Raw genomic sequence first — 26,117 nt, 5'->3', positions numbered from 1 at the left:
CTCTCATGTTTGCGCGAATCATTTCACACACCAGACTGCTTTATAAACGAGGATCAGTATAAAGCTGGATTTGCTAAGAAGCTGCTCATGAAAAAAGGATCGGTACCAGATATTCGTGTTCCTGCTGAATCTCCAGAAGAACGGAAGTGAGTGTAACGTTTTATTAAACTTTATATTAATATATTAATCTTTGCAAATTGTTAGCTGCACGCTTCACAATTAATGCGTCTAAGGTTTACACTCAGGGTACATTACGGCATGTTTTCTATGTATGACGTTCTTAATATAATTCATACCCACGTTTATACTGAACAACGCGTTATGGTTATTGTGTTATTGAGTTACAAACGGTGTAGCACAGAACAGAGAGGCGGGGTGAGCAAAGCTCATTATCATTTAAAGTCATATGCACTGAAACGGCGTGCTGAAAACAGAGCTGTTTTTGACCAGGTAAAATAAGTGTTTTCTTACAATACTAATGAGAATTTTTAATTAAAGTATATTACAAACTTTTAATTTAGACCCTAAAGAATCATATTAGCTTGTACAAAAATGGCATTATATGACCCCTTTAAGGTAAATTAAGATTTCATCTTACCTCAACCTACACCTATACATAATTAAGAACCATGTAAGGGGGTGTAAAACACTTAAATAATTGACCGAAATTTCATGTCATCTAAAGCTCTTAAAGGTACAATATGTAAGAATTTAGCAAAAATCACTTGCACAGTGTGATATATTTCCTGCAGTTGTGTACTTACAATATCCCAAAAGTCTCCAAAGATTTTTTATTTCAGAGAAATTCCAATTTTAAATAAGGAAAAAAATGCCGCCTGTCAATGACGCAATATGCGCTTTATCCTCGGTTTCTGTTCATACTGCCATAGCCGTGACGTAACCATGGCCACAGACGTGGACAACTGCGTAGTGCAGCGTAACGTTTACCGGCACGCAGTTCTTGTTTCTTTCAAACAAAGACCATGGCAAGCAGACTTTGGGACAAACAAGGAGAACTAAAATGAGGATCAATATCAGCGTGGCGTTTTTGAGATGCCGAGAGCTCCACGTCCACGACTAACTTGGACTTGACAGAGCTTCACGAGTCACGACTTGACAGCTTTATTAGAACGGTGAGCAAATGTACATAAAACAAATCAATGTTATATAACGTTAGGACAGGTCAACATGATAAAATGTTAGAATATGGTCAGTATGTTATTCTAATGATGATCTAGCTTACTGCTAGTTTCGTATAGCAAACGAACTAACACGTAGTATAACATTATAACTTTCAACACACATTTAAATGCCGTTTAGTGTGATAGTGTAACGTTAGACCAAGTGAAGCAGCGCTGCGTTACCTCACAAGTTTAATTCGTCTAATAAACTGACCTGTGTGAGTAATCCAGCACTTGTGGGTAGTTCAGTAGAATTAAATGTCCTTATTCCTTTATATCCGCGGGACTCGCGTGTGATAATCTGTCTCTTTAGCAATCGCGACCTGCTTCATACCACTGTAATGTTAAAAAACATGAATGTTTGCACTCATCCATAAACATTATTAGATCCATCAGCTTGACAGCAAGTCCCATCATTCAGCTCATCACTGCGTCATCAACCTACACCTTTGTTATTGTTGGAAACTGCGCCCTCTTGTGGCGAAAAAATCTTATATATTGTGCCTTTAATTATAGATATGGTAGACAACCCACTCATAACATCATTTTTGATTATGTAAATCAACATTAAATTACAATTGAGCTTTTTGTACTCAATGATAGAATATTTAAACAAGCACACATTCATAATTGAAAATTATATATCAATTAATCAATTCTGTAATGTTAAAAGTTAAAGGCAAGGGAGGGAGTTAAACAGAAACTTAAAGGGATAGTTCATCAAGCAAGCAAATTTTATTTATATAGCACTTTTCCAAACAAATCAATGCAGTTCAAAGTGCTTTACAGGCAAAAAAGAAACCCTAGATACAATAGATTAAAAAAACTAGAAGGCAGTGGTGGTCAGCCAGTGCTGTTAAGAAACCTGATCACCTGGGGGGAAAAGCTGTTCTTCAGTCTCGTGGTCCTTGCTCAGACACTTCTGAATCTTCCAGATGGCAGTGGGCAGAACGATCCCGCAGAGGGATTGGTACTGTCCTTCACAATTGTGGTTGCTCTCTTTATTTACGGGACTTTGTATATGCCCTCCATAGATGGAAGTCTGACACGATGTTCTGGGCAGACTTTATCACCCTCTGTTGGGCCCTCTTGTCAGCGGCAGAACAGCTGCCAAACCAGACTGTGATGTTATTGGTCATGATGCTCTCCACTACACATCTGTAAAAGTTCCTCATGATGATCTTACTCATGGCAAATTTTTTAAGCCTTCTCAGGAAGTGTAGACGTTGATGGGCCTTCTTGACCAGAGAAGTGGTGTTCTAGTTCCAGGAGAAATCATTAGTTATGTAAACCCCCAGGAACTTGAAGCTTCTAACTATTTCCACCGCCACTCCTTTAATGTGCAGTGGAGGGTAAATCGCAGGAGATTTCCTGAAGTCTACAAATACTTGTACACGTCTTGCTGACGTTAAGGTACAGATTGTTGTCTGTGCACCACAGCTCAAGGTCTCTCAACTCCTCTCTGTATGCTGTCTTGTTGTTGTGTGAGATTAGTCCCATCACTGTTGTATCGTCAGCGAACTTGATGATATTGTTCTGATGCTGAGCAATACAGTCATGGGTGAGTAGTGTGAACAGTAATGGGCTGAGAACACAGCCCTGAGGGGCTCCGGTGTTCAGAGTAAGAGAGTGTGATGTATTCTCGTGGATCCTTACTACCTGAATTCTGTTAGTAAGGAAGTCCAGAACCCAGTTGCAGAGCGTGGGGTTAAGTCAGAGTGTGTAGAGTTTACTGATGAGTGTCTGTGGCAGAATAGTATTAAATGCTGAACTGAAATCGATGGAAATTTTTCTGATATACGTGTTCTTGTGTTCCAGATGTGAAAGAGCCAGGTTAATGACATATGATATAGCATCTGCAGTAGAGTGATTGTGTCTGTAAGCAAACTGTAAGGGGTCCAGTGTAGGTAGGATGATGGTCGACTCATGACCAGTCGTTCGAAGCACTTCATGGTGATTGACGTGAGTGCCACAGGTTATTGATGATTTATTTTGGTACAGGAATGATGTTGGAAGTTTTGAGGCATGCTGGAACCACAGACTGTGCTAGCGAGATGTTAAAGATGTCTGTAAGGACTAGGGGTGTAACGATAAACGTATTCGTATTGAACCGTTCGGTACGAGGCATTCGGTTCGGTTTTCGGTATGCATTTTTAAACCGAACGGTTCGTTGGACCATTTTTCCTGCCGACCAAAATTTCGTCATTTCAAAATAGGCGCGTCGCGCGCGCGCTCATAATGTAAGAGACGCTGGCGTGACCACAACATTGCCCAACATCAAATGGCAAATGCAGCGCGAGCCGATCTTAATCAAGGAGCACTGTTACTACACAGCGAAATCCAGTAAAGAAAAAAAATCCGTCCTGGAATCCCATCTGGGCCCATAGCCTTGCGTTGGTTCACTCTCTGTAGAGTCCTTTTTACCTCAGTTGTTGTGAGGGACAGCACATTGTCGTCTGCTAGTGAGATTATTTTCGTGACTCTGGTGCTGTTGGATTCCTCAAAACGAGCAAAAAAAATTGTTCAATGCATGAGGGAAAAAGGGATCATTAACAGAAGCATTGTTTTTGATCTTGTAGTCGGTAAGGTCCTTTAACCCTTTCCATATCTGCTGGGGGTCATAAGTCTCCAGGTGTTCCTGGATCCTGTGGGAGTATGTGGCATTGGCTCTTTTTATTCCAGCAGGGAGATTGTTCCTTGCTTCCTTCAATGCTGCTTTGTCACCTTCCCTGAAAGCAGCATCTCGTAGTTTGAGGAGAGAGCAGACCTCTGCATTAAACCAAGGTTTCCGGTTTGGGGGAAGTGTTATTTTTCTGGAAGGAGCAACATCGTCAACACATTTGTTGATGTAACAGATGAAGCATATTCTTCAATACCTATCACACCGTCAGATGTGGCAGCTTCTTTGAACAAGTACCAATTGGTGCAGTCAAAACAGTCCTCCAGGGCTGATATTGATCCCTCTTCTGAACAGTTTTTTTTTACAGTCTTTTATAGTTAGTTACAATCATTTTTACAGTATGTTAAAGAATTGCAGTGAAGTACCGTAAAACTTCAAATAATAGCCGAGTCCCAAATAGACGCCTGTCTCTTTTACACGCCTGGTGTGGCTACAGGTTTGGGTAAATAAAGGCCGGTCTCAAATAGAGGCCGGGTCTGTTTTTTAGTTTCGGGTTGAATTTAATCTTCTAAAACCGTCAGATCGTCCGCTTTTTTGCGGCCGCCAATGCAAATGTTTGTCCCGCCAAAGCCTTTTTTTGATCGGTGAGTGATGTAGAATAGAATGACTGGTGAGCTTGACAGGGCGCGTTACGAGCAGAGAGAGCGCTCCGGCCGCGCGCGCGCACTCTCACGTCTTCAAACAACACGAGCGCTGTCTTGGTCTCTCTCTCCCTTGCGCATATTAATCAAAATCAGTTGACGCGATAGTAAAAGGTCGGAAGTTTCACGTGGAGCATTTGGGGATTTTTAGAGATTAGAGACTCTAGGCCTACACTCAATGAACAACATCTCAACACTAAATTATAAAGGCCTGTCTCATATAGACGCCTGTCTCAAATACAAGCCAGTGCAGTTCGACGATTTGGGAAAATAAAACCCCAGGCTACTATTTGAAGTTTTACGGTAAGAGCCAGTTAAGGGGCAGTTTACACAGAACGCATTTCTGTGTGAAGTTGTGAACCGGCCCTTACTTCACTAGACGATACTATACACTCACCTAAAGGATTATTAGGAACACCTGTTCAATTTCTCATTAATGCAATTATCTAATCAACCAATCACATGGCAGTTGCTTCAATGCATTTAGGGGTGTGGTCCTGGTCAAGACAATCTCCTGAACTCCAAACTGAATGTCAGAATGGAAAAGAAAGGTGATTTAAGCAATTTTGAGCGTGGCATGGTTGTTGGTGTCAGACGGGCTGGTCTGAGTATTTCGCAATCTGCTCAGTTACTGGGATTTTCACGCACAACCATTTCTAGGGTTTACAAAGAATGGTGTGAAAAGGGAAAAACATCCAGTATGCGGCAGTCCTGTGGGCGAAAATGCCTTGTTGATGCTAGAGGTCAGAGGAGAATGGGCCGACTGATTCAAGCTGATAGAAGAGCAACTTTGACTGAAATAACCACTCGTTACAACCGAGGTATGCAGCAAAGCATTTGTGAAGCCACAACACGCACAACCTTGAGGTGGATGGGCTACAACAGCAGAAGACCACTCATCTCCACTAAAAATAGGAAAAAGAGGCTACAATTTGCAAGAGCTCACCAAAATTGGACAGTTGAAGACTGGAAAAATGTTGCCTGGTCTGATGAGTCTCGATTTCTGTTGAGACATTCAGATGGTAGAGTCAGAATTTGGCGTAAACAGAATGAGAACATGGATCCATCATGCCTTGTTACCACTGTGCAGGCTGGTGGTGGTGGTGTAATGACCATGTCCATCCCTTTATGGCCACCATGTACCCATCCTCTGATGGCTACTTCCAGCAGGATAATGCACCATGTCACAAAGCTCGAATCATTTCAAATTGGTTTCAATAGATGCAATAGAGCATCTTTGGGATGTGGTGGAACGGCAGTTTCGTGCTCTGGATGTGCATCCCACAAATCTCCATCAACTGCAAGATGCTATCCTATCAATATGGGCCAACATTTCTAAAGAATGCTTTCAGCACCTTGTTGAATCAATGCCACGTAGAATTAAGGCAGTTCTGAAGGCGAAAGGGGGTCAAACACAGTATGGTGTTCCTAATAATCCTTTAGGTGAGTGTATATATACAGAGATTTTGCCATATTTTGAGATAAATGCCATCATTAAACATAATTAAGTTTGTCTATTCAGTCTCAGGACACAGTGGTAAGACAACATCCAATATAGGTCCCAGAAACACCTTAGATGACCCTCTTTGACCACCCTGATCTCAACTTTACTTACTCTCCCAGCTCTCCTGGAAAATGTCTTCAAAACCATTCCCATGTGCCAGTCATTCCTTTTGGCTTGAATGTTTTCAATATCACAACATCTCCCATTTGGAGATTGGAGCTTCCATTCTGCCATTATCGATGGCTTTGTAAGGTTGTGAGATATTCTTTTCTCCGGCAATGCCAATACGGCCAAGGTTTGGACTTGCCTCCACTGACAACCTAAGAGGTCCTTTTAAAACAAATTTGCCTGGTGGAGAAGGAACTTCAGGAGTTTTTTGTTGAATGAGTAGAGATGCTGGGGATCAGAATGAATGGAGAGTCTGGATTTGTTGACACAGGTACCAGGGGATGAGCATTGACTGGCTGTGGCTTCAGCCATGAAGGTGGTCAAAACTTCATGAGACAACTTTGATGGTCCAAGTCCTTGTAGCATAGATTCTACTATTCATAGATTCATAGGATCTGATCATACGTTCCTAACTGTGGGGAGGGTTGAACACCCAAGAGCATCCATTGTCTCTCAGATACTCTTGTACCTTTCTGTCTTCTGTTACCCCTTTTCCACCAAAAACGAACTGGTTCGGAACTGGTGCTGGTTCAAAGTTGGTTCGGAGTTGGTTCAACTTGCGAACCTTCTCAGAACCTGTTTGTTTTTCCACTGACTAGAGCGCCCAGCGAACGACGTCGTTACGTCACTGTGTACGTCGCCATACATCTTAGCTTGAAACGCTTGCAAGTACAACATTACTTTGGGATTATCTCTAACTCATGAACCAAGAAGGCTTTAAAAACAATTGAAATATGTAAGACTTTTAATCTTTTCCTTTGATCATGAAAAAACATGATTTCTTACCTCTTTTGCTTGTTTAAATGAAGTGACTCACAGCATTTTAAAATAAACTTAACTCAAACTTTAAGTTTAGTTATCTAACTTATACAGTTATCTTACTGGTATTTGAACCTTCATCGCTGTTTAAAGACCTCAAAATTATCGAAATGGACTGTGATGTGCTCATTTCTTTAATGTGTGTGGAAGTTACCATAGTCACCATCGTCATGTCCAGTCTCAGACAGTCCTCCAGCCCTGCCGCTGCTGGAAGTTTGCTGTCCTCTACGTCCCTGGAAATGCCCTGCCAGGACGTCGAGCCTCGTCCCACCTGTCGGCTCTGCCCTGGCTCTTCCCACCCTCGGCTCCTCGTCCAAGTGTCTCCTTCCCTCGTCCCATCGGCTATCCTTTGATCTGTCGTCGCTCTGCCTATGCCACGGACACCCGGGCCCTCCGCTGCGCTCTGTCTCTTCTCCCCTATGGCTACAGCGGGCTCTTTCCTCCCTTCTGGTTCGCCTCTGTCCTCTGTCTCACCAGCGTCGCCCAGTCCTCGGATTATCTGGCTCCACCTGCGATACTCATCGCCGAGACATCGCCTGGGTCTCCTTCACCAGCGATGTCTCTCGGCTCCTGCGGTCCCCTGTCTGCGTCTGTGGGTCTATCGTCTCTCGCGGTTGTCCACCAGCTGTCGTCAGCCACTACACCACCTTGGCTCATCCCTCCCTCAACTCCGCCGTGGGGTGTCGGCACTGGGGAGCACTGGGTCTGCGCCAACTCCACCGTCTACATAGGGGTCTCCTCTTCCCACCATCACCATCCCTTTACCTGGTCGTCCTGCCATCACCAGCCCTTCGCCACATCGTTTACATTAAATACATTATCGTTTACACTATGGTGTGTGTTTGTGTTCTTTGTATGGATCACTACCTGTGGGATTATTATAAGTAAAGTTACCCATTTGAATATTCATCTTCTGTGTCTACGTCTTCCTATCTGCAGGCACCCATTACACTATCGTTTTGTAATTTAATGGAAAGCTATTTTAATGGCACGCAGGATTTTGACTAGCCTTTGGAGCCATACTTTGGTGCCCTCGGTGTGCATACAGTTAGAGAAAACCATGTATTCAAATTTTCATTCTGATTGTTTTGTGGTGGAGTGGTAATAGCGCATGAAGACGAGGAAGATAGAATTTACAATATTTATTAAACTTTATATACTGATGAACTGATATAAACAGAAAATCAAACCAAAACACATCAGAAACAAACATGACCCTGGTTCAGTGTGCGACCCGCTTTGATTTGCAAATGTTGGAGGACATCATATACCTGATAAATACCAATGAATCATGACCTCCCATGTGTCAGCCTGTGTTACCCACCATGGTTGATCACCAGTCAAACCAGTAAAATATTCACCAGTAAAATATTGCCTTTTATATTTAGTATGGCACATTTGTTGCTGTTTTTTAACTAATGTATGATTGTCTATTTTTAAATATTACCCTATTTAACATTAAAATGAAAATGATTAGTGTCATGCTATCTGTTTTGATGTTTGTGTTTCAGAGTAATAAATGCAGGTAAAAGTGCTTTGAATGAGGACCAGGCATGCTGTGAGGTTCTACTGGTTAAGAAGAAACCTATAGGATCCTTGACACCCAGAAAGATGTCTACAAGTAGGAGGAGGTCGTCCCTTCCCAATAGTGTTGGCATGAGAATGTGGGAAAATGATGTAAGTGATTGTTTACTGTACCAGGTACACTGAATATCTATTGAACAACAATGTTTTTTCAAAAGAGCCTATTTTTATTATTAATAGGGTTGGGGAAAATCACACATATCTGTGATTAATATTTTCTTTTAACACATTAAAAATAACTGACGCAAAACACTCCTTAAGTAGCTATGCTAATGTCTTTTCCTCACATCCTTTGTCTAGAGTTATAGTATACAATCACACCATGCCATTTACCATATTCGCAAAGCAATAGTGATTGGCTGTCTAAGCATATGCCTATGGGATGAAAGTAGTCTAAATTATTAACAAATGCATGCCTAATTATCCATAAATTTTATATTTGTTACAAGGTGGGACGAGGCTCGGCTATTTAAAACAAAATGCCTTTTAACTTTTCTGCGAATTTCGGAATTAATTTACAGAGATTTGTACAATAGAGGCATGTTGGTATGGTAACACTACAATACAAAGGCATTAATTTGCATTAATTCATGCTTAACTAATATTCTTGAGTTAATGTATGACTCATGAATAAATAAATCATTCATTAATGATTGCCGCATCAGCAACTAATAAAGGGTTTATCTTAATAATAGATTGAGTTATATATGAATTGCTATTAATTACAATATCCTTAATGTTAACACTTTACTTGTTGAGTCTCCTGACTAATAAGTCTTTATTAAGTAACGTGGTTTTGACATCCACACTAAGCCACGGATTTCAGCCTCCAGCTGTCAACAACTGGAATGCCACTGTACCAGATGAAACTTGTGCATGTTACCTAATGCCTTGTTCATGGAACAGGAATATTTCTGGTTGATGCATGAGGTCTAGGATTCAAAGGTGGGACAGTAAGAACATGCAGCAGGGTGCGCACTACTATTTCCTAACACTGTGTCTACACAGGATGCGAGCGCCACAACACAACAAGGGAGAATATAATATGAAGGTTTTTTGGCATGCCTGTTCACTTTAGACACTGGTATACGAAATTTGTGTTAACATTAATTCCCGGCCAAAATTTTGTACAAATTTTTTTTCCAGCATGTACAAGAAAACAGATATCGTGGATGTTTTGCAGTGCAAAATCTGACTGAATATATATGAAAAAATAGCAGTAATTTTATTTTTTCGGTGTCATTTTATCTATAGCTCGTTAGATCTAGAATTATGAAGTGAAATAAAGTAGCGAATTAACGAGAGAGAGAGAGAGTGAGTAGCCTAATAATAAAGCTTGTTGGTTTAATTACAGCAAAGTTATCCCTCATTATCAATATCGGATATCTGATTTAAAACCACTTTCGAAGTGGCACAGATCAGATGCGAAAAAATCGAATCTTGTGCGGATTTTTGTGTTTACACGTGTGCAACAAATTCCGATCTGTGTCAGACATGAGTAAAAAATCTGATTTTTTTTTTTGTGCCAGTGTAAACGCAGCCCAAGTATCAGGTAGGCAAAGCAAGCATCAAAAATCTTGCAGCGAAAACACTTCCAAGAGCAATGGCAGCTAACTTGCTCCAGCGTTCACTCCGGAAGCAAATATCAATATATTTGTTCAATACACATAGATATAAAATGGATCAGAGAGCTTGAGTCTCTTTCTTCAAGATGAGGAAGTATCTGGTGTAAAAGCCATTGTGGCTTTGCTTGGATGGAATCACTATTATTGCTCTTTTGTTCAGCAGAGGAAATTTCTTCCTGGATACCATGCGTTAATTCTCCCTGTATCTGAAAATGTATTATCCCTCTTGACTTGTGGGGGGTGAAAGCGGCAAATTGCAATCTCTCCAATTGTATATTTGCAGTGTTCTGGCACAATCTTGTGGCTGAGTAGGGAACACATTTGTGGTCTGTATCACGTAGCTGACGGGTCCACCTGTGCTGTAGCAGGCGGATAGATAGTTATTTATGGGCCAGGCAGGTTTCTGCTCCGAAATTACAGTCTATCCTGCTGTATTTATGTGAGAGTCATGTTGGAATCTGACATCTGTCCACTTTTGATGGAAACGTCAGGTCTCCAGCCGTGCACCTCCAGTGCAAATGCGCGGCTACTAATGCTCCATGGGAGGCATGCGGAGAAGACCCTTCTTTTCCTTTCCCTCCACAGTGAGAGCAGATCTTCCTTGAATGAGTACTTTATCTGTAAATGTTCTGTCCTTAGGAGACCACTTCTTGAAAGGAGGTGTCTTACTGCCTGTTTTTACTGTCTTTTACCCTCATAGCTTGACTTCCACTACCACAGTCAGCCACAGAATAATTAGTTTCTCTGCAGTGCGTTTGCACACATCTTGCAGATCAACACTACGAAGCATGAGGGGATCCTGGTCCGACAGCTTGGTGTGCTAGTCTGCAACGAAGGCTATTCATAGTGAAGTGCATGCAGTGCTCACAGGCATGCATGAAAGAGAATTTATAAATGTAGTGGGTTATCAGGGAAACGAAGGAGAGGAGGGTCCGTGAAAGAAAGGTCATACTTTATTCAGCATCACACACACAAGGATGTCTGCCTATCCGATGGCTTAATATCCTTCTCTCCTACTGCAGACTTAGCTAAACCACACCTCCCTCACCACAGTATATCATATAGTTTTCTACTTCAGGGTTTATTAACGTAATGGAGATAAATAAAAGCAGCACAAAACTGCCTGCACAGACACAGACCAACGCCACATTATCGCCTTTTTGACCCACCCACTGGTTACTTCTATTGGCTAATTAATAAGTGATCAGTGATATAAGAATGTTTTTTGTCACAAAAATGTTTATTGTTGTTCATATATCTGTAAATCAAGACAGTGATTATAAACGCATTCTTCTAGGTAGCATTGATTTCAATTTGGATTAAATAAAGCAGGCAAGGAGCACTCCTTTTATAATCACCCAGATGTCTATGAAGGTAAATCAGTAGCTAAACTCGAGAGCACGTAGATGTGAATTTGAGAACTTGTACAATAAATATTCGTACTTGTATGTGAACATTTACACTCACAGCTCCGATGTGAAAACCTGTAAAATAAAAATCTGAACTTGAACGCTGAGATTTGCACTCGCAGACAATAGTCACAAACCTGTATTTTGAATCTGAAGCTGCAGACAAGTAGTCACAAATGTGTAAAATGCCATTCACAAAGATACAACGACAGACACAAACTTGTAATACAAATCTGCACTTCTTCTAACATTCAAATTCGCAGTACAACCTCAAATTGGCACTTGCAACTTCTCAAATCTGTCACTGCAAGTTCAAATTTCGCGCCTTGACTTTTGCTACTCTTTTCGCGATATATGAGGTGCAAAACTGATTTGTGCACTTGTAACTCAGTGGCGGTGAGAGCGGAAGGGGGGCGGGAGCGGGGGTGTTTGAAGGAGCCGTTTTATTGGTTGGCGCCTAGCCACTGAAATGGGACTTCTATTGTATGCGATGATGTCACGAAACCCGCCTCCTCGTGGATGTTCTGAAACGCTAACATGGCTTAATGCAATTAGACTGATTTAAAAGACATAAATGATATTATCAAACTTAGTGATATTAACACCATACTAATAATGCATACTACAGAAAAGCAGATGAGCACAGAATATGACGAAAGAAAGCAAATTTGTGTTCAGTGCAAATAAACCAGCTGCCTGTGTTTAATTAATAATGTATAACGAATTTTTTATATACATATATATATATATATATATATATATATATATATATATATATATATATATAACTGTTGGTCCATTAAGCCTCATTAAGCGTTTTCTTGGTTTTCTATGAGAGGAAAATGCTTAACGTACAATTAAACGAGTTGCGTTCATTTTCTGCTCAATTGCTTTTCTGTATGCTTTATTTATGGTGTTTCCTGAGTTTGGTCTTTTAATACCACTGTCTTAAGTTAACGTGTTGCGTTCATATTCTGTGCTCATCTGCTTTTCTGTAGTATGCATTATTGTGTTTACTAAGTTTGATAATATAATTTATGTCTTTTAAATTAGTCTAATGCATTAAGCCATGTTAGCGTTTCAGAACATCCACGAGGAGGCGGGTTTCGTGACATCATCTCGTACAATAGAAGTCCCATTTCATTGGCTAGGCGCCAACCAATAAAACGGCTCCTTCGAACACCCCCGCTCCTGCCCCCCTTCCGCTCTCACGTCACCGCCACTGAGTTACAAGTGCACAAATCAGTTTTGCACCTCATATATCGCGAAAAGAGTAGCAAAAGTCAAGGTGCGAAATTTGAACTTGCAGTGACAGATTTGAGAAGTTGCAAGTGCCAATTTGAGGTTGTACTGCGAATTTGAATGTTAGAAGAAGTACAAATTTGTATTACAAGTTTGTGTCTGTCGTTGTATCTTTGTGAATGGCATTTTACACATTTGTGACTACTTGTCTGCAGCTTCAGATTCAAAATACAGGTTTGTGACTATTGTCTGCGAGTGCAAATCTCAGCGTTCAAGTTCAGATTTTTATTTTACAGGTTTTCACATCGGAGCTGTGAGTGTAAATGTTCACATACAAGTACGAATATTTATTGTACAAGTTCTCAAATTCACATCTACGTGCTCTCGAGTTTAGCTACTGATTTACCTTCATAGATGTCAATTACCAAGCGTGCCGTGCATGTGTTTATCAGTGACTGAGTTCTGCATTCTAGCCAAAACTTACAGTTATAATCAATGTCTACACTGCACAATGTATAGAAAGCATTCGTGAGAAGTCACGTTGCAATGAAATCAGAAGAGTTCCACTTATTTTAATCTTTATATGCAAAGATTTCAGGCTTAAAATCAGGGTAGAAAATCCATCCAACATTGTGGCTCAGCCTTTGCTGGATGTACAGTGATATACACTCACCTAAAGGATTATTAGGAACACCTGTTCAATTTCTCATTAATGAAATTATCTAATCAACCAATCACATGGCAGTTGCTTCAATGCATTTAGGGGTGTGGTCCTGGTCAAGACAATCTCCTGAACTCCAAACTGAATGTCAGAATGGGAAAGAAAGGTGATTTACGCAATTTTGAGCGTGGCATGGTTGTTTGTGCCAGACGGGCCGGTCTGAGTATTTCACAATCTGCTTAGTTACTGGGATTTTCACGCACAACCATTTCTAGGGTTTACAAAGAATGGTGAATGCCTTGTTGATGCTAGAGGTCAGAGGAGAATGGGCCGACTGATTCAAGCTGATAGAAGAGCAACTTTGACTGAAATAACCACTTGTTACAACCGAGGTATGCAGCAAAGTATTTGTGAAGCCACAACACTCACAACCTTGAGGCGGATGGGCTACAACAGCAAAAGACCCCACCGGGTACCACTCATTTCCACTACAAATAGGAAAAAGAGGCTACAATTTGCAAGAGCTCACCAAAATTGGACAGTTGAAGACTGGAAAAATGTTGCCTGGTCTGATGAGTCTCGATTTCTGTTGAAACATTCAGATGGTAGAGTCAGAATTTGGCGTAAACAGAATGAGAACATGGATCCATCATGCCTTTTTACCACTGTGCAGGCTGGTGGTGGTGGTGTAATGGTGTGGGGGATGTTTTATTGGCACACTTTAGGCCCCTTAGTGCCAATTGGGCATCGTTTAAATGCCACGGCCTACCTGAGCATTGTTTCTGACCATGTCCATCCCTTTATGGCCACCATGTACCCATCCTCTGATGGCTACTTCCAGCAGGATAATGCACCATGTCACAAAGCTCGAATCATTTCAAATTGGTTTCTTGAACATGACAATGAGTTCACTGTACTAAAATGGCCCCCACAGTCACCAGATCTCAACCCAATAGAGCATCTTTGGGATGTGGTGGAATGGGAGCTTCGTGCCCTGGATGTGCATCCCACAAATCTCCATCAACTGCAAGATGCTATCCTATCAATATGGGCCAACATTTCTAAAGAATGCTTTCAGCACCTTGTTGAATCAATGCCACGTAGAATTAAGGCAGTTCTGAAGGCGAAAGGGGGTCAAACACAGTATTAGTATGGTGTTCCTAATAATCCTTTAGGTGAGTGTACATCCACACATTAACACCTAGGATATCTGCCAGGCCAGCCTTCTAAAGCTGGCAAGAAGCAGGCATGCTGATGGCACAGTTTACCGAACACGTCTGGCTGACGATGAATATGGTGATGTGAGATGAGACTCACCATTAAACGGCGGTGACCAGTTTCACGGTAGTTCAAGAGAGTTGCTGTTCATTTACCTTTTCATGACCATAAAACTTTTTGGTCAAATTTTTTTTGCGCCACTGCTGACCCAATGAGCATTTCATTGTCCGATGTTCACGCCTTAATTTGGAATATTCTATAGGTTTGCATCCTTCTCATATGCATTTCATAATTTTCTGAGAGAGAGAGGGTGTGTGTGTGTGTGTGTGTGTGTGTGTGTGTGTGTGTGTGTGTGTATGTGTGTGTGTGTGTGTGTGTGTGTCAACAATTACATAACTTATAAGTGGCTATATACAATCGTAATAGTAATTATTAAGATTGATGAGGTTTGGAATTTTTAAAAATGCTTGGAAGAAACACATGATCAGAATATCGATTTGCCGAATACTTATACAAACACTGTAATGTCAAGCCTAAATTAGTTCCAGGAACTGTACAGACAATTCATACAGTGGAACAAGGCTTTGATAAAATGAAAAGATCCAGGCCTTGACCTGAAAGGCTGAGCCACAATCAAAGCCATTGTAAAATACTATATAAATAAACACACACCCATCACCTCATTACATCAATAATTAATTAAATTTTTGTTACCGTTTATTTAATGAAACCTTGCAAAGAATATGTTGTAACCATTTGGTTAAATCTGTAAATCCCATGAAACCATGGTTTACAGTGATTTTTTGAATAGCAAAAGGGATTTTAGGCCTCCTTGTGCCTAACAACGCCCCTCATCTGTTCTAGAATTACTGTAAACTACGGCATATTGGGGCTTGTTGCTTTAATATGTCATAAGGAAATTACTGAGCAACTGCTGTTTGCTGTGTTGTGTTATGTAGGCTTGTATTTGTCCACAAGACTCTCCAGAAGGGCTGATCTTCCATTACTGGGCACTGTTTGATGGTCATGCTGGTTCAGGAGCGGCAGTGGTGGCTTCCAGACTTCTACACCGACACATTGTGGAGCAGCTCCAAGGTGTACTGGAGGTCCTATCTAACCTGGCGTCTCTTCCGCCAACTGTATTTTGTGATGAACCCAACCACCAGCCATTCCCATGCACACATCGGGCCCTCAACCGGGCTGCATCCCTACATGGGGCCACTGGTGCACCTGGCTCCCCCTGCACCCCTCCAACACGGTTCTTCGTGGAGAAGAAGATCCATCATGAAAGCCTTGTAATTGGTGCCTTGGAGAATGCCTTCAAGATTATGGTGAGGTCCAATTCTGTGTAGTTTCCACAAAATTACTGGATGTGGTTTGAGTTACATGAGTTAGACAGAACATAGTTTTTCAGTTCCAATGTTACTAGACAGGAGAGAATGAAATAGCTGTATAAAAATAATTTTAATGTAGAATGTCTATTTATACCAGGTGCAAATAGCCGCCTTGTTGGCAGAAGCACCATGACTAAGCCAGACAAAATTACAAAATAATCTGATAACAGGAGCAGTGGCATGGTGGTGCCTTTTTCCGAACTCAGTGTTTAACACGTATTTAGTAGGCCTATAATTAGGGCCCAAGCCCAAAGGGCGAAGGCCCTATTGTTTTCCTTAGGATTATTTATTATTTAGGGCCCAAGCCCAAAGGGCGAAGGCCCTATTGTTTTCCTTAGGATTATTTATTATTATTATTATTATTATTATTCTTATTATTTTTCTGCTACCTTTTGGACACTTTTGGAGGCCTTAACATGCTCAAAAACTCCTGAAACTTTGCACACATGTCAGAACCCGCGGCCATCAGGGCCGGGCTGAAGATGGTACCCGGGCGTGGCAGGGGGGCTCGACAGCGCCCCCTGGAACGGGGTCCGAAAACATGGTCCATAAATCAAACACGCTTGCATGTAATAATTTGAAACTTGGTACACATGTAGATCTCCTCGTTTCATATATACTTCACACTCTTACTTTTTACCCCAGCCCAACAGGAAGTCGGCTATTTAGGGTTGTTGGTAAAACACACGCAATGGAATGTGAAATACTCCTCCTAGAGAATTCAAACAAACGGCACGAAACTCGGTCAGCATGAAGTCAAGACATTGAGGATGAAAGTTTGCGAGGGGATTTTTGATATCTCGAACGGTTTGGCCGTGGCGAGGAAACAAAATTATGGCGAGAAACGTGAAACAGGAAGTGTGTCATAACTACTGCATACATTAACTGATCTTGATGAAACTTCAACAGTGTGTTCGTTGTAAGAGCCCGATCACATGGATGTGACTATTGTGAGTCAAAGTTATAGCGCCACCAACTGGCAGCAGGAAGTGTGTCACTTCCTAAATGCTTTGAAATCACCCTCTTATTTTTACCCGATTTGCTTCAAACTTTATGTGTATAATGTAAACACACGGCAGATGTAGACCTGTGAAAGGATTATTGATATCTTAGATACTGTTGCCGTGGCAACACATCAAACTTTAATATTCTTGTTTGATGCTTTTGAGACTCTTAGCATGCTTGAAATTGCATGAAACTCGACAGACACAGGTATGCATATGGTTCAGATCAAGCCGGACAACTTTCTAATTAACTGTCATTAGCTCAGACCAAGAGGAAGTTAGATATTTTGGTTTGAATGTGGATGTTTCTGAGAATTTTCTCTCCCTCTCCCTCTGACAGAGAGAATGCACCCTGCCATTCGTGTGTGTCTGTGTCTGTGTCTGTGTGGGGAGGGGGGGAGGGGCTCTTTTAGTTTAAACACAAAATTATACATAGGGCCATACTGCCCTCTTGTGTCCAAAATTATATTTATATATACATTATACATATATTTGGTATGTGACTGAGGACCGAGAGCTTTTAAATACGGGACATTGATAATGGCCACGTGCAGAGCGCTCGAGGGAATTCCTATGGAAGTAGGAATGAACTAAAAAATGTTCGCTCTGTTCTGCTCGCTCGTCGCCATGGACGCGCACCATTATGAATGCCAGTGCAGCCGCATACTTTTTAGTGTCACTTTAAAATTAGTGCAATAACGGGGCCGATTGCTTGAATTGTGAGTTCAATAGTCTATTATTTTTCACGGAAAACACAACAACAAAAGAGTACAATGATAGATTCGCTTAAATAGGGGCTTTTACATAAAATAGCCTATTCCGTCATCATCTTTTCAGTCAGCTCTTCACTCTCGTGATTAATGAAATTTGACTCCTGTTGCTGATATTTGCTGCAACTTTCGTTCCGCTCACAATTTAGTAAGCAAACACGCTTCAAATGTGTTTTTATTTTATTTTTGTGTATATATATGTGTGTGTATATATATGTGTGTATATATATATATATATAGCTTATGTTTCAAATATGAGTTAATTAACAATCGTTGGAAAGAATGATACTTTTAATATCACTAAACCGTCATTAGGTGTCGCCAGGCGACCGTCTTAATGAGCGAGTCATTGATTCATTCGTTCAAACGATTCGTTCGAACGGCTGAGTCATTCATGAATGAGACAGATTATGGATTGGTCGTTGAATCTTTGAGTCAACCGATTCGTTCAAAATGCTGAATCATTCAGTAATGAGAACGCGTTGCTGTGAGATGCTCGATGGTTCTGCTGTGATCTTTGTTTAACTATTTTCGCTGCTGAAACAGAAAAAAAAGTCAATATTGCATCTAAAATGTAAGTGATTTGACGTGTGTGTGTGTGTGTGTGTGTGTGTGTGTGTGTGTGTGTGTGTGTGTGTGTGTGTGTGTGTGTGTGTGTGTGTGTGTGTGTGATTGTGTCTGTTACAGTGATTGTTTAACCCTTGTTAAAGTTTAGGCCTTGTCTTTTTGGATATATATCTTTTTATATAAAAAAAAATAGCATACAACCCATGTATTTTAAATGTATTGTTTGCTTTAAATTACATTGAGATTTGTATGTTTGGTAATTGAACCTGAATGAATTATAAATGAATGTGCTATATTTCAGATCATATATTTGTTTTCCTTAAAATTTCAACTAACACTAACTTTATTCTCATCTGAATGATAGATTATTTATTTCTGTATAAAATAAAAACACATTTGATTTTTCTTTTTTAATCAATGTAGAATGTGTAACTGAAAAAATAAACAGATTAGGGCTCTGATCGAGGACAATAATGTCAAAAAAAGAATCAGGGCATGTCTCATATCTTTCTAAAATGTAATTATACACCATTTATTTTTATATAAAATTATACAAATATTAGAACTAAACCCATTTTATTCCTTTTTTTCAATTTAAGAATTATTTTTAAGTTTAAAAACAGCCAGAATGGTTGTTTAGTCAAAAATAATAATAATCCAAATCATATATAGTGCTATACTGCCCTCTTGTGTTCAAAATCAGGTAGGCCTATTGAATTTATATATATTTATATATTAGGGATGTTACTATGGGAATATTTTCCCACCGGTTAATCAACGTGTGATTGTGTAAACAAATTGTGTAAACCTCCCGCTGGGGGGTTTAAAAACACTAACTTGAAAGCGAAAGTATAATATGGACGTCCGCACGGACATTGAAATGGTGGCGCTCGAATGAATTCCTATGGAAGTAGAAATTAACTAAACGTTCGCTCTGTTCTGCTCGCTCGTCGCCATGGACGCGCACCATTATGAATGCCAGTGCAGCCGCATACTTTTTAGTGTCACTAAAATTAGTGCAATTTCGGGGGCCGATTGCTTGAATTCTGAGTTCAATAGTCTATTATTTTTCACGGAAAACACAACAATAAAAGAGTACAATGACAGATTCGCTTAAATAGGCGTTTTTACATAAAATAGCCTATTCCGTCATCATCTTTTCAGTCAGCTCTTCACTCTCGTGATTAATGAAATTTGACTCCTGTTGCTGATATTTGCTGCAACTTTCGTTCAGCTCACAATTTAGTAAGAAAACACGTTTCAAATGTGTTTTTATTTTATTTTTGTGTATGTGTGTGTATATGTATGTATATATATAAATATAGCTTATGTTTCAAATATGAGTTAATTAACAATTGTTGGAAAGAATGATACTTTTAAACATAACACTAAACCGTCATTAGGTGTCGCCAGGCGACCGTCTTAATGAGCGAGTCATTGATTCATTCGTTTGAACGACTGAGTCATTCATGAATGAGATAGATGTTTATGGATTGATTGGTCATTGAATCTTTGAGTCAACCGATTCGTTCAAAATGCTGAATCATTCAGTAATGAGAACGCGTTGCTGTGAGATGCGCGATGGTTCTGCTGTGATCTTTGTTTAACTATTTTCGCTGCTGAAACAGAAAAAAAGTCAATATTGCATGTAAAATGTAAGTGATTTGACTTGTGTGTGTGTGTGTGTGTGATTGTGTGTGTGATTGTGTCTGTTACAGTGATAAGAGTTTAACCCTTGTTAAACTTTAGGCCTTGTCTTTTTGGATATATATCTTTTTATATATTAAAAAATAGTCATACAACCCATATATTTTAAATGTATTGTTTGCTTTAAATTACATTAAGATTGTATGTTTGGTAATTGAACCTGAATGAATTTTAAATGAATGTGCTATATTTCAGATCATATATTTGTTTTCCTTAAAATTTGAACTAACACTAACTTTATTCTCATCTGGATGATAGATTATTTATTTCTGTATAAAATAAAAACACATTTGATTTTTCTTTTTTAATCAATGTAGAATGTGTAACTGAAAAAATAAACAGATTAGGGCTCTTTTTGATGACAAGAAATGAAAACCAATGCGATATGATGAATGTCCAAAAGATGGCTCCCACAGACTGTTTTTAAATAGGATTGTTTGATATTTTTTGCTTTTAAACTGTGTGTGTGTGTGTGTGTAAGAGATTTTGGTTGGGTGACAGTTGTAGTTTACAGTTTGACAAGAGTTTATAGTTTGACAAAAGCACAATGTTGTGTTTTATTGCGAGTGTACACAAATATAAGTAAACACTTTGCAGTTTGAATAATGTCCTGTATGAACAAAAGGACGGAGTATGTCTTTATGTCTACATTGTTCAATTACGCCACACACACACACACACACACACACACACACACACACACACACACACACACACACACACAAACACTATTTTTCTAATCAGATCAGGCAAGTAATATTCTGTCTTGTCTCTTAAAAAAACAATATATATATATGTATATATATATATATATATATATATATATGTGTGTGTGTGTGTGTGTGTGTGTATATATATAAATATAGCTGCGAGCAGCGATGAAAGGGCCAAAGCCGGCGGCACCGCCACCCCGGTTATAGCGCCACCAACTGGCAGCAGGAAGTCTGTCACTTTCAAAAAGCTTTGAAATCAGCTGATTGCTTCAAACTTCACTACTATGATGTAAACACACGGCAGATGTAGACCTGGATGTAGACCTGACCTTTCAGAAGGTTGCTCTCGCATACTTTGTGGTTGACATGTGCCCTCAATGCACACTTTTGCAGAGCCCACACTGATAAAAGCTCTACAGCACACTTCTTTTCGACAGTCAAAGCAGGGTTACGTTTTTGCACGTCGTGCACAATAACCCTAAAGGCACCAGGGTGGCGGTGCCACCGGCTTTATATATATATATATATATATATATATATATATATATAAATATAGCTGCGAGCAGCGATGAAGGGCCAAAGCCGGTGGTACCGCCACCCCGGTGCCTTTAGGTAACTAAAGGCACCGGGGTTGCGGTGCCACCGGCTTGGGCCCGTAATCGCTGCTCGCAGCTATATATATTTTTTTTTTTCTCCTCTTTTATTTTTCTTACGACTATTCGGCACTTTTGGGGCTCTTAACGTGCACGAAAACTCTTGAAACTTTGCACGCGGGTCAGAACCCGCGGCCATCAGGGTCGGGGTGAAGATGGTACCCGGGCGTGGCAGGGGGGCTCGACAGCGCCCCCTGGAACGGGGTCCGAAAACTTGGTCCATAAATCAAACACGCTTGTATGTAAGAAATTGAAACTCGGTACACATATAGATCTCATCGGTTCATATATACTTCATGCTCTTACTTTTTACGCCAGCCCAACAGGAAGTCGGCTATTTAGGGTTGTTTGTAAAACGCATGCAATGGAATTTAAAGTACTTCTCCTAGAGAATTCAAAGAAATGCCACGAAACTCGGTCAGCATGAAGTCAAGACATTGAGGATGAAAAATTGCGAGGGGATTTTTGATATCTCGAACGGTTCGGCCGTGGCGAGGAAACGAAATTATGGCGAGAAACGTGAAACAGGAAGTGTGTTATAACTTCAGCATACATTAACTGATCTTGATGAAACTTCAACAGTGTGTTCGCTGTAAGAGGCCGATCACATGGATGTGACTATTGTGAGTCAAAGTTATAGCGCCACCAACTGGCAGCAGGAAGTGTGTCACTTTCAAAATGCTTCGAAATCACCCTCTTATTTTAACCCAATTTGCTTCAAACTTCATCTGTATAATGTAAACATACGCCAGATGTAGACCTGTGAATGGATTCTTGATATCTTTGATTCTGTTGCCGTGGCAACACATCAAACTTTAAAATTCTTTTTTGATGCTTTTGAGACTCTTAGCATGCTTGAAATTGCATGAAACTCGACAGACATGTCACATATATTAGCCAGTAGACATGTGCAAAGTTTCAGAAACGGGCGTGGTGCAGGGACTCAGTAGCGCCACCTTTTGACAAAAGTGAGAGGGTTAGTTTCATAGTTTTACCTGCAATCTTAAAACTCGGTAGGCATATTGTTCAGATCAAGCCGGACAACTTTCTAATTTACAGATTTTGGTTCCGAACAACAGGAAGTCAGATATTTTGGTTTGAATGGGATGTTTTGGAGTAATCTCTGTCCCTCTCTCCCTCTCTCTGCATACCTCTGTGTCTGTGGGGGAGGGGGATGTGTCTGTTTGAGTGACAAAGCTTTTAATTATTGTTGATCAAGGTTTCGGGGGCTTTTGGGGCCCTTAACATCCTCTAAAACTCTTGAAACTTTGCACACGGGTCAGAACCCGTGGCCATCAGGGCCGGACTGAAGCTGGTACCCGGGCGTGGCAGGGCGGACCGACAGCGCCCCCTGGACTGGGATTCGAACACTTGTCCATAAATCAAAGACACTTGCATGTAATAATATGAAACTCAGTACACTTATAGATCTCATTGGGTTGAACAACTTTCGTGCTCTAAGTTTTACGACATCCCAACAGGAAGCCGGCTATCATGGTTTGTTTGGAAACGCATACCCCTGAAATTCTATTTAATTCTCCTTGGGAATTGATCGGATTTCAAGCAAACTCGGTCAGCATGACGTCAAGACATTGATGATGCTAAATTCCGGAGGAATTTTTGATATCTCGAACGGTTTGGCCGTGGTGAGGAAATTAATTTTATGACTAAAAAAGGACACATAAAGTGTGTTATAACTTTGCTCGTTTTACCTACAGTTACAAAACTTGCCACGCATATTGTTCTCATCAAGCCAATCGACTTTCTAATTTAAAGTCATTAGCTCAGAGCAACAGAAAGTCAGATATTGTAGTTTGAATAGATTTCTTGTCCCCCTGCCATTCTGTTTGTGTGTGTCTGTGTGGGGAGGGGGGAGGGGGGAGGGGGGGGGGGGGCTCTTTGAGTGATAGTTTAGTTTAAACACCAACTCATACATAGGGCTATACTGCCCTCTTGTGTTCAAAATTATATACATATTTAGTATGTGACTGAGGATCGAGAGCTTTTAAATACGGACGTCCACATTGATAATGGTGGCGCTTGCAGAGCGGTCGAATGAATAAATGAACTAAACGTTCGCTCAGCTCTGCTCGCTCGTCGCCATGGACGCGCACCGTTATGAATGCCAGTGCAGCCGCATACTTTTTAGTGTCACTTTAAAATTAGTGCAATATTGGAGGCCGATTGCTTGAATTGTGAGTTCAATAGTCTATTATTTTTCACGGAAAACACAACAACAAAAGAGTACAATGACAGATTCGCTTAAATAGGCGCTTTTACATAAAATAGCCTATTCCGTCATCATCTTTTCAGTCAGCTCTTCACTCTCGTGATTAATGAAATTTGACTCCTGTTGCTGATATTTGCTGCAACTTTCGTTCAGCTCACAATTTAGTAAGCAAACACGTTTCAAATGTGTTTTTATTTTATTTTTGCGTATATATATGTGTGTGTATAATATATATATATAGGCCCTATATACATATATATATATATATATATATATATATAGCTTATGTTTCAAATATGAGTTAATTAACAATCGTTTGAAAGAATGATACTTTTAAACATATCACTAAACCGTCATTAGGTGTCGCCAGGCGACCGTCTTAATGAGCGAGTCATTGATTCATTTGTTCGAACGATTCGTTCGAACGGCTGAGTCATTCATGAATGAGACAGATTATGGATTGGTCATTGAATCTTTCAGTCAACCGATTCGTTCAAAATGCTGAATCATTCAGTAATGAGAAAACACGTTGCTGTGAGATGCGCAATGGTTCTGCTGTGATCTTTGTTTAACTAGTTTCACTGCTGAAACAGAAAAAAGTCAATATTGCATATAAAATGTAAGTGATTTGACGTGTGTGTGAGAGAGATTGTGTCTGTTACAGTGACAAGAGTTTAACCCTTGTTAAACTTTAGACCTTGTCTTTTTGGATATATATCTTTTTATATTAAAAAATAGTCATACAACCCATATATTTTAAATGTATTGTTTGCTTTAAATTACATTAAGATTGTATGTTTGGTAATCGAACCTAAATGAATTTTACATGAATGTGCTATATTTCAGATCATATATTTGTTTTCCTTAAAATTTGAACTAACACTAACTTTATTCTCATCTGAATGATAGATTATTTATTTCTGTATAAAATAAAAACACCTTTGATTTTTCTTTTTTAATCAATGTAGAATGTGTAACTGAAAAAATAAACAGATTAGGGCTATGTTTGATGACAAGAAATGAAAACCAATGCGATATGATGAATGTCCAAAAGATGGCTCCCACAGACTGTTTTTAAATAGGATTGTTTGATATTTTTTGCTTTTAAACTGTGTGTGTGTGTGTGTGTGTGTGTGTGTGTGTGTGTGTGTGTGTGTGTGTGTGTGTGTGTGTGTGTGTGTGTGTGTGTGTGTAAGAGATTTTGGTTGGGTGACAGTTGTAGTTTACAGTTTGACAAGAGTTTATAGTTTGACAAAAGCACAATGTTGTGTTTTATTGCGAGTGTACACAAATATAAGTAAACACTTTGCAGTTTGAATAATGTCCTGTATGAACAAAAGGACGGAGTATGTCTTTATGTCTACATTGTTCAATTACGCCACACACACACACACACACACACACACACACACACACACACACACACACACACAAACACTATTTTTCTAATCAGATCAGGCAAGTAATATTCTGTCTTGTCTCTTAAAAAAACAATATATATATATGTATATATATATATATATATATATGTGTGTGTGTGTGTGTGTGTGTGTGTGTATATATATAAATATAGCTGCGAGCAGCGATGAAAGGGCCAAAGCCGGCGGCACCGCCACCCCGGTTATAGCGCCACCAACTGGCAGCAGGAAGTCTGTCACTTTCAAAAAGCTTTGAAATCAGCTGATTGCTTCAAACTTCACTACTATGATGTAAACACACGGCAGATGTAGACCTGGATGTAGACCTGACCTTTCAGAAGGTTGCTCTCGCATACTTTGTGGTTGACATGTGCCCTCAATGCACACTTTTGCAGAGCCCACACTGATAAAAGCTCTACAGCACACTTCTTTTCGACAGTCAAAGCAGGGTTACGTTTTTGCACGTCGTGCACAATAACCCTAAAGGCACCAGGGTGGCGGTGCCACCGGCTTTATATATATATATATATATATAAATATAGCTGCGAGCAGCGATGAAGGGCCAAAGCCGGTGGTACCGCCACCCCGGTGCCTTTAGGTAACTAAAGGCACCGGGGTTGCGGTGCCACCGGCTTGGGCCCGTAATCGCTGCTCGCAGCTATATTTATTATTATTATTATTATTATTCTTATTATTTTTCTGCTACCTTTTGGACACTTTTGGAGGCCTTAACATGCTCAAAAACTCCTGAAACTTTGCACACATGTCAGAACCCGCGGCCATCAGGGCCGGGCTGAAGATGGTACCCGGGCGTGGCAGGGGGGCTCGACAGCGCCCCCTGGAACGGGGTCCGAAAACATGGTCCATAAATCAAACACGCTTGCATGTAATAATTTGAAACTTGGTACACATGTAGATCTCCTCGTTTC

General features: G+C 40.2%; 1 protein-coding gene across 1 annotated transcript in view; it reads left to right on the top strand.

Annotated features, from left to right (window-relative positions):
• Positions 1-26,117, top strand: part of LOC130092505 (protein phosphatase 1H-like) — a 119,053-nt gene that overhangs the window by 2,559 nt on the left and 90,377 nt on the right. The window contains exons 2-4 of the mRNA XM_056260376.1: positions 8,505-8,670; positions 12,708-12,714; positions 15,720-16,063. Coding sequence (XP_056116351.1) covers positions 8,505-8,670; positions 12,708-12,714; positions 15,720-16,063 — 517 coding nt within the window. The remainder of the gene's footprint in view (positions 1-8,504; positions 8,671-12,707; positions 12,715-15,719; positions 16,064-26,117) is intronic.

This window comes from Rhinichthys klamathensis, unplaced genomic scaffold, assembly GCF_029890125.1.
Source record: "Rhinichthys klamathensis goyatoka isolate OS25496 unplaced genomic scaffold, OSU_Roscu_1.1 h1tg000176l_1, whole genome shotgun sequence".
In the NCBI taxonomy this organism is placed as follows: Eukaryota; Metazoa; Chordata; class Actinopteri; order Cypriniformes; family Leuciscidae; genus Rhinichthys; species Rhinichthys klamathensis.
This window is presented reverse-complemented; position numbering and strand designations above follow the sequence as displayed.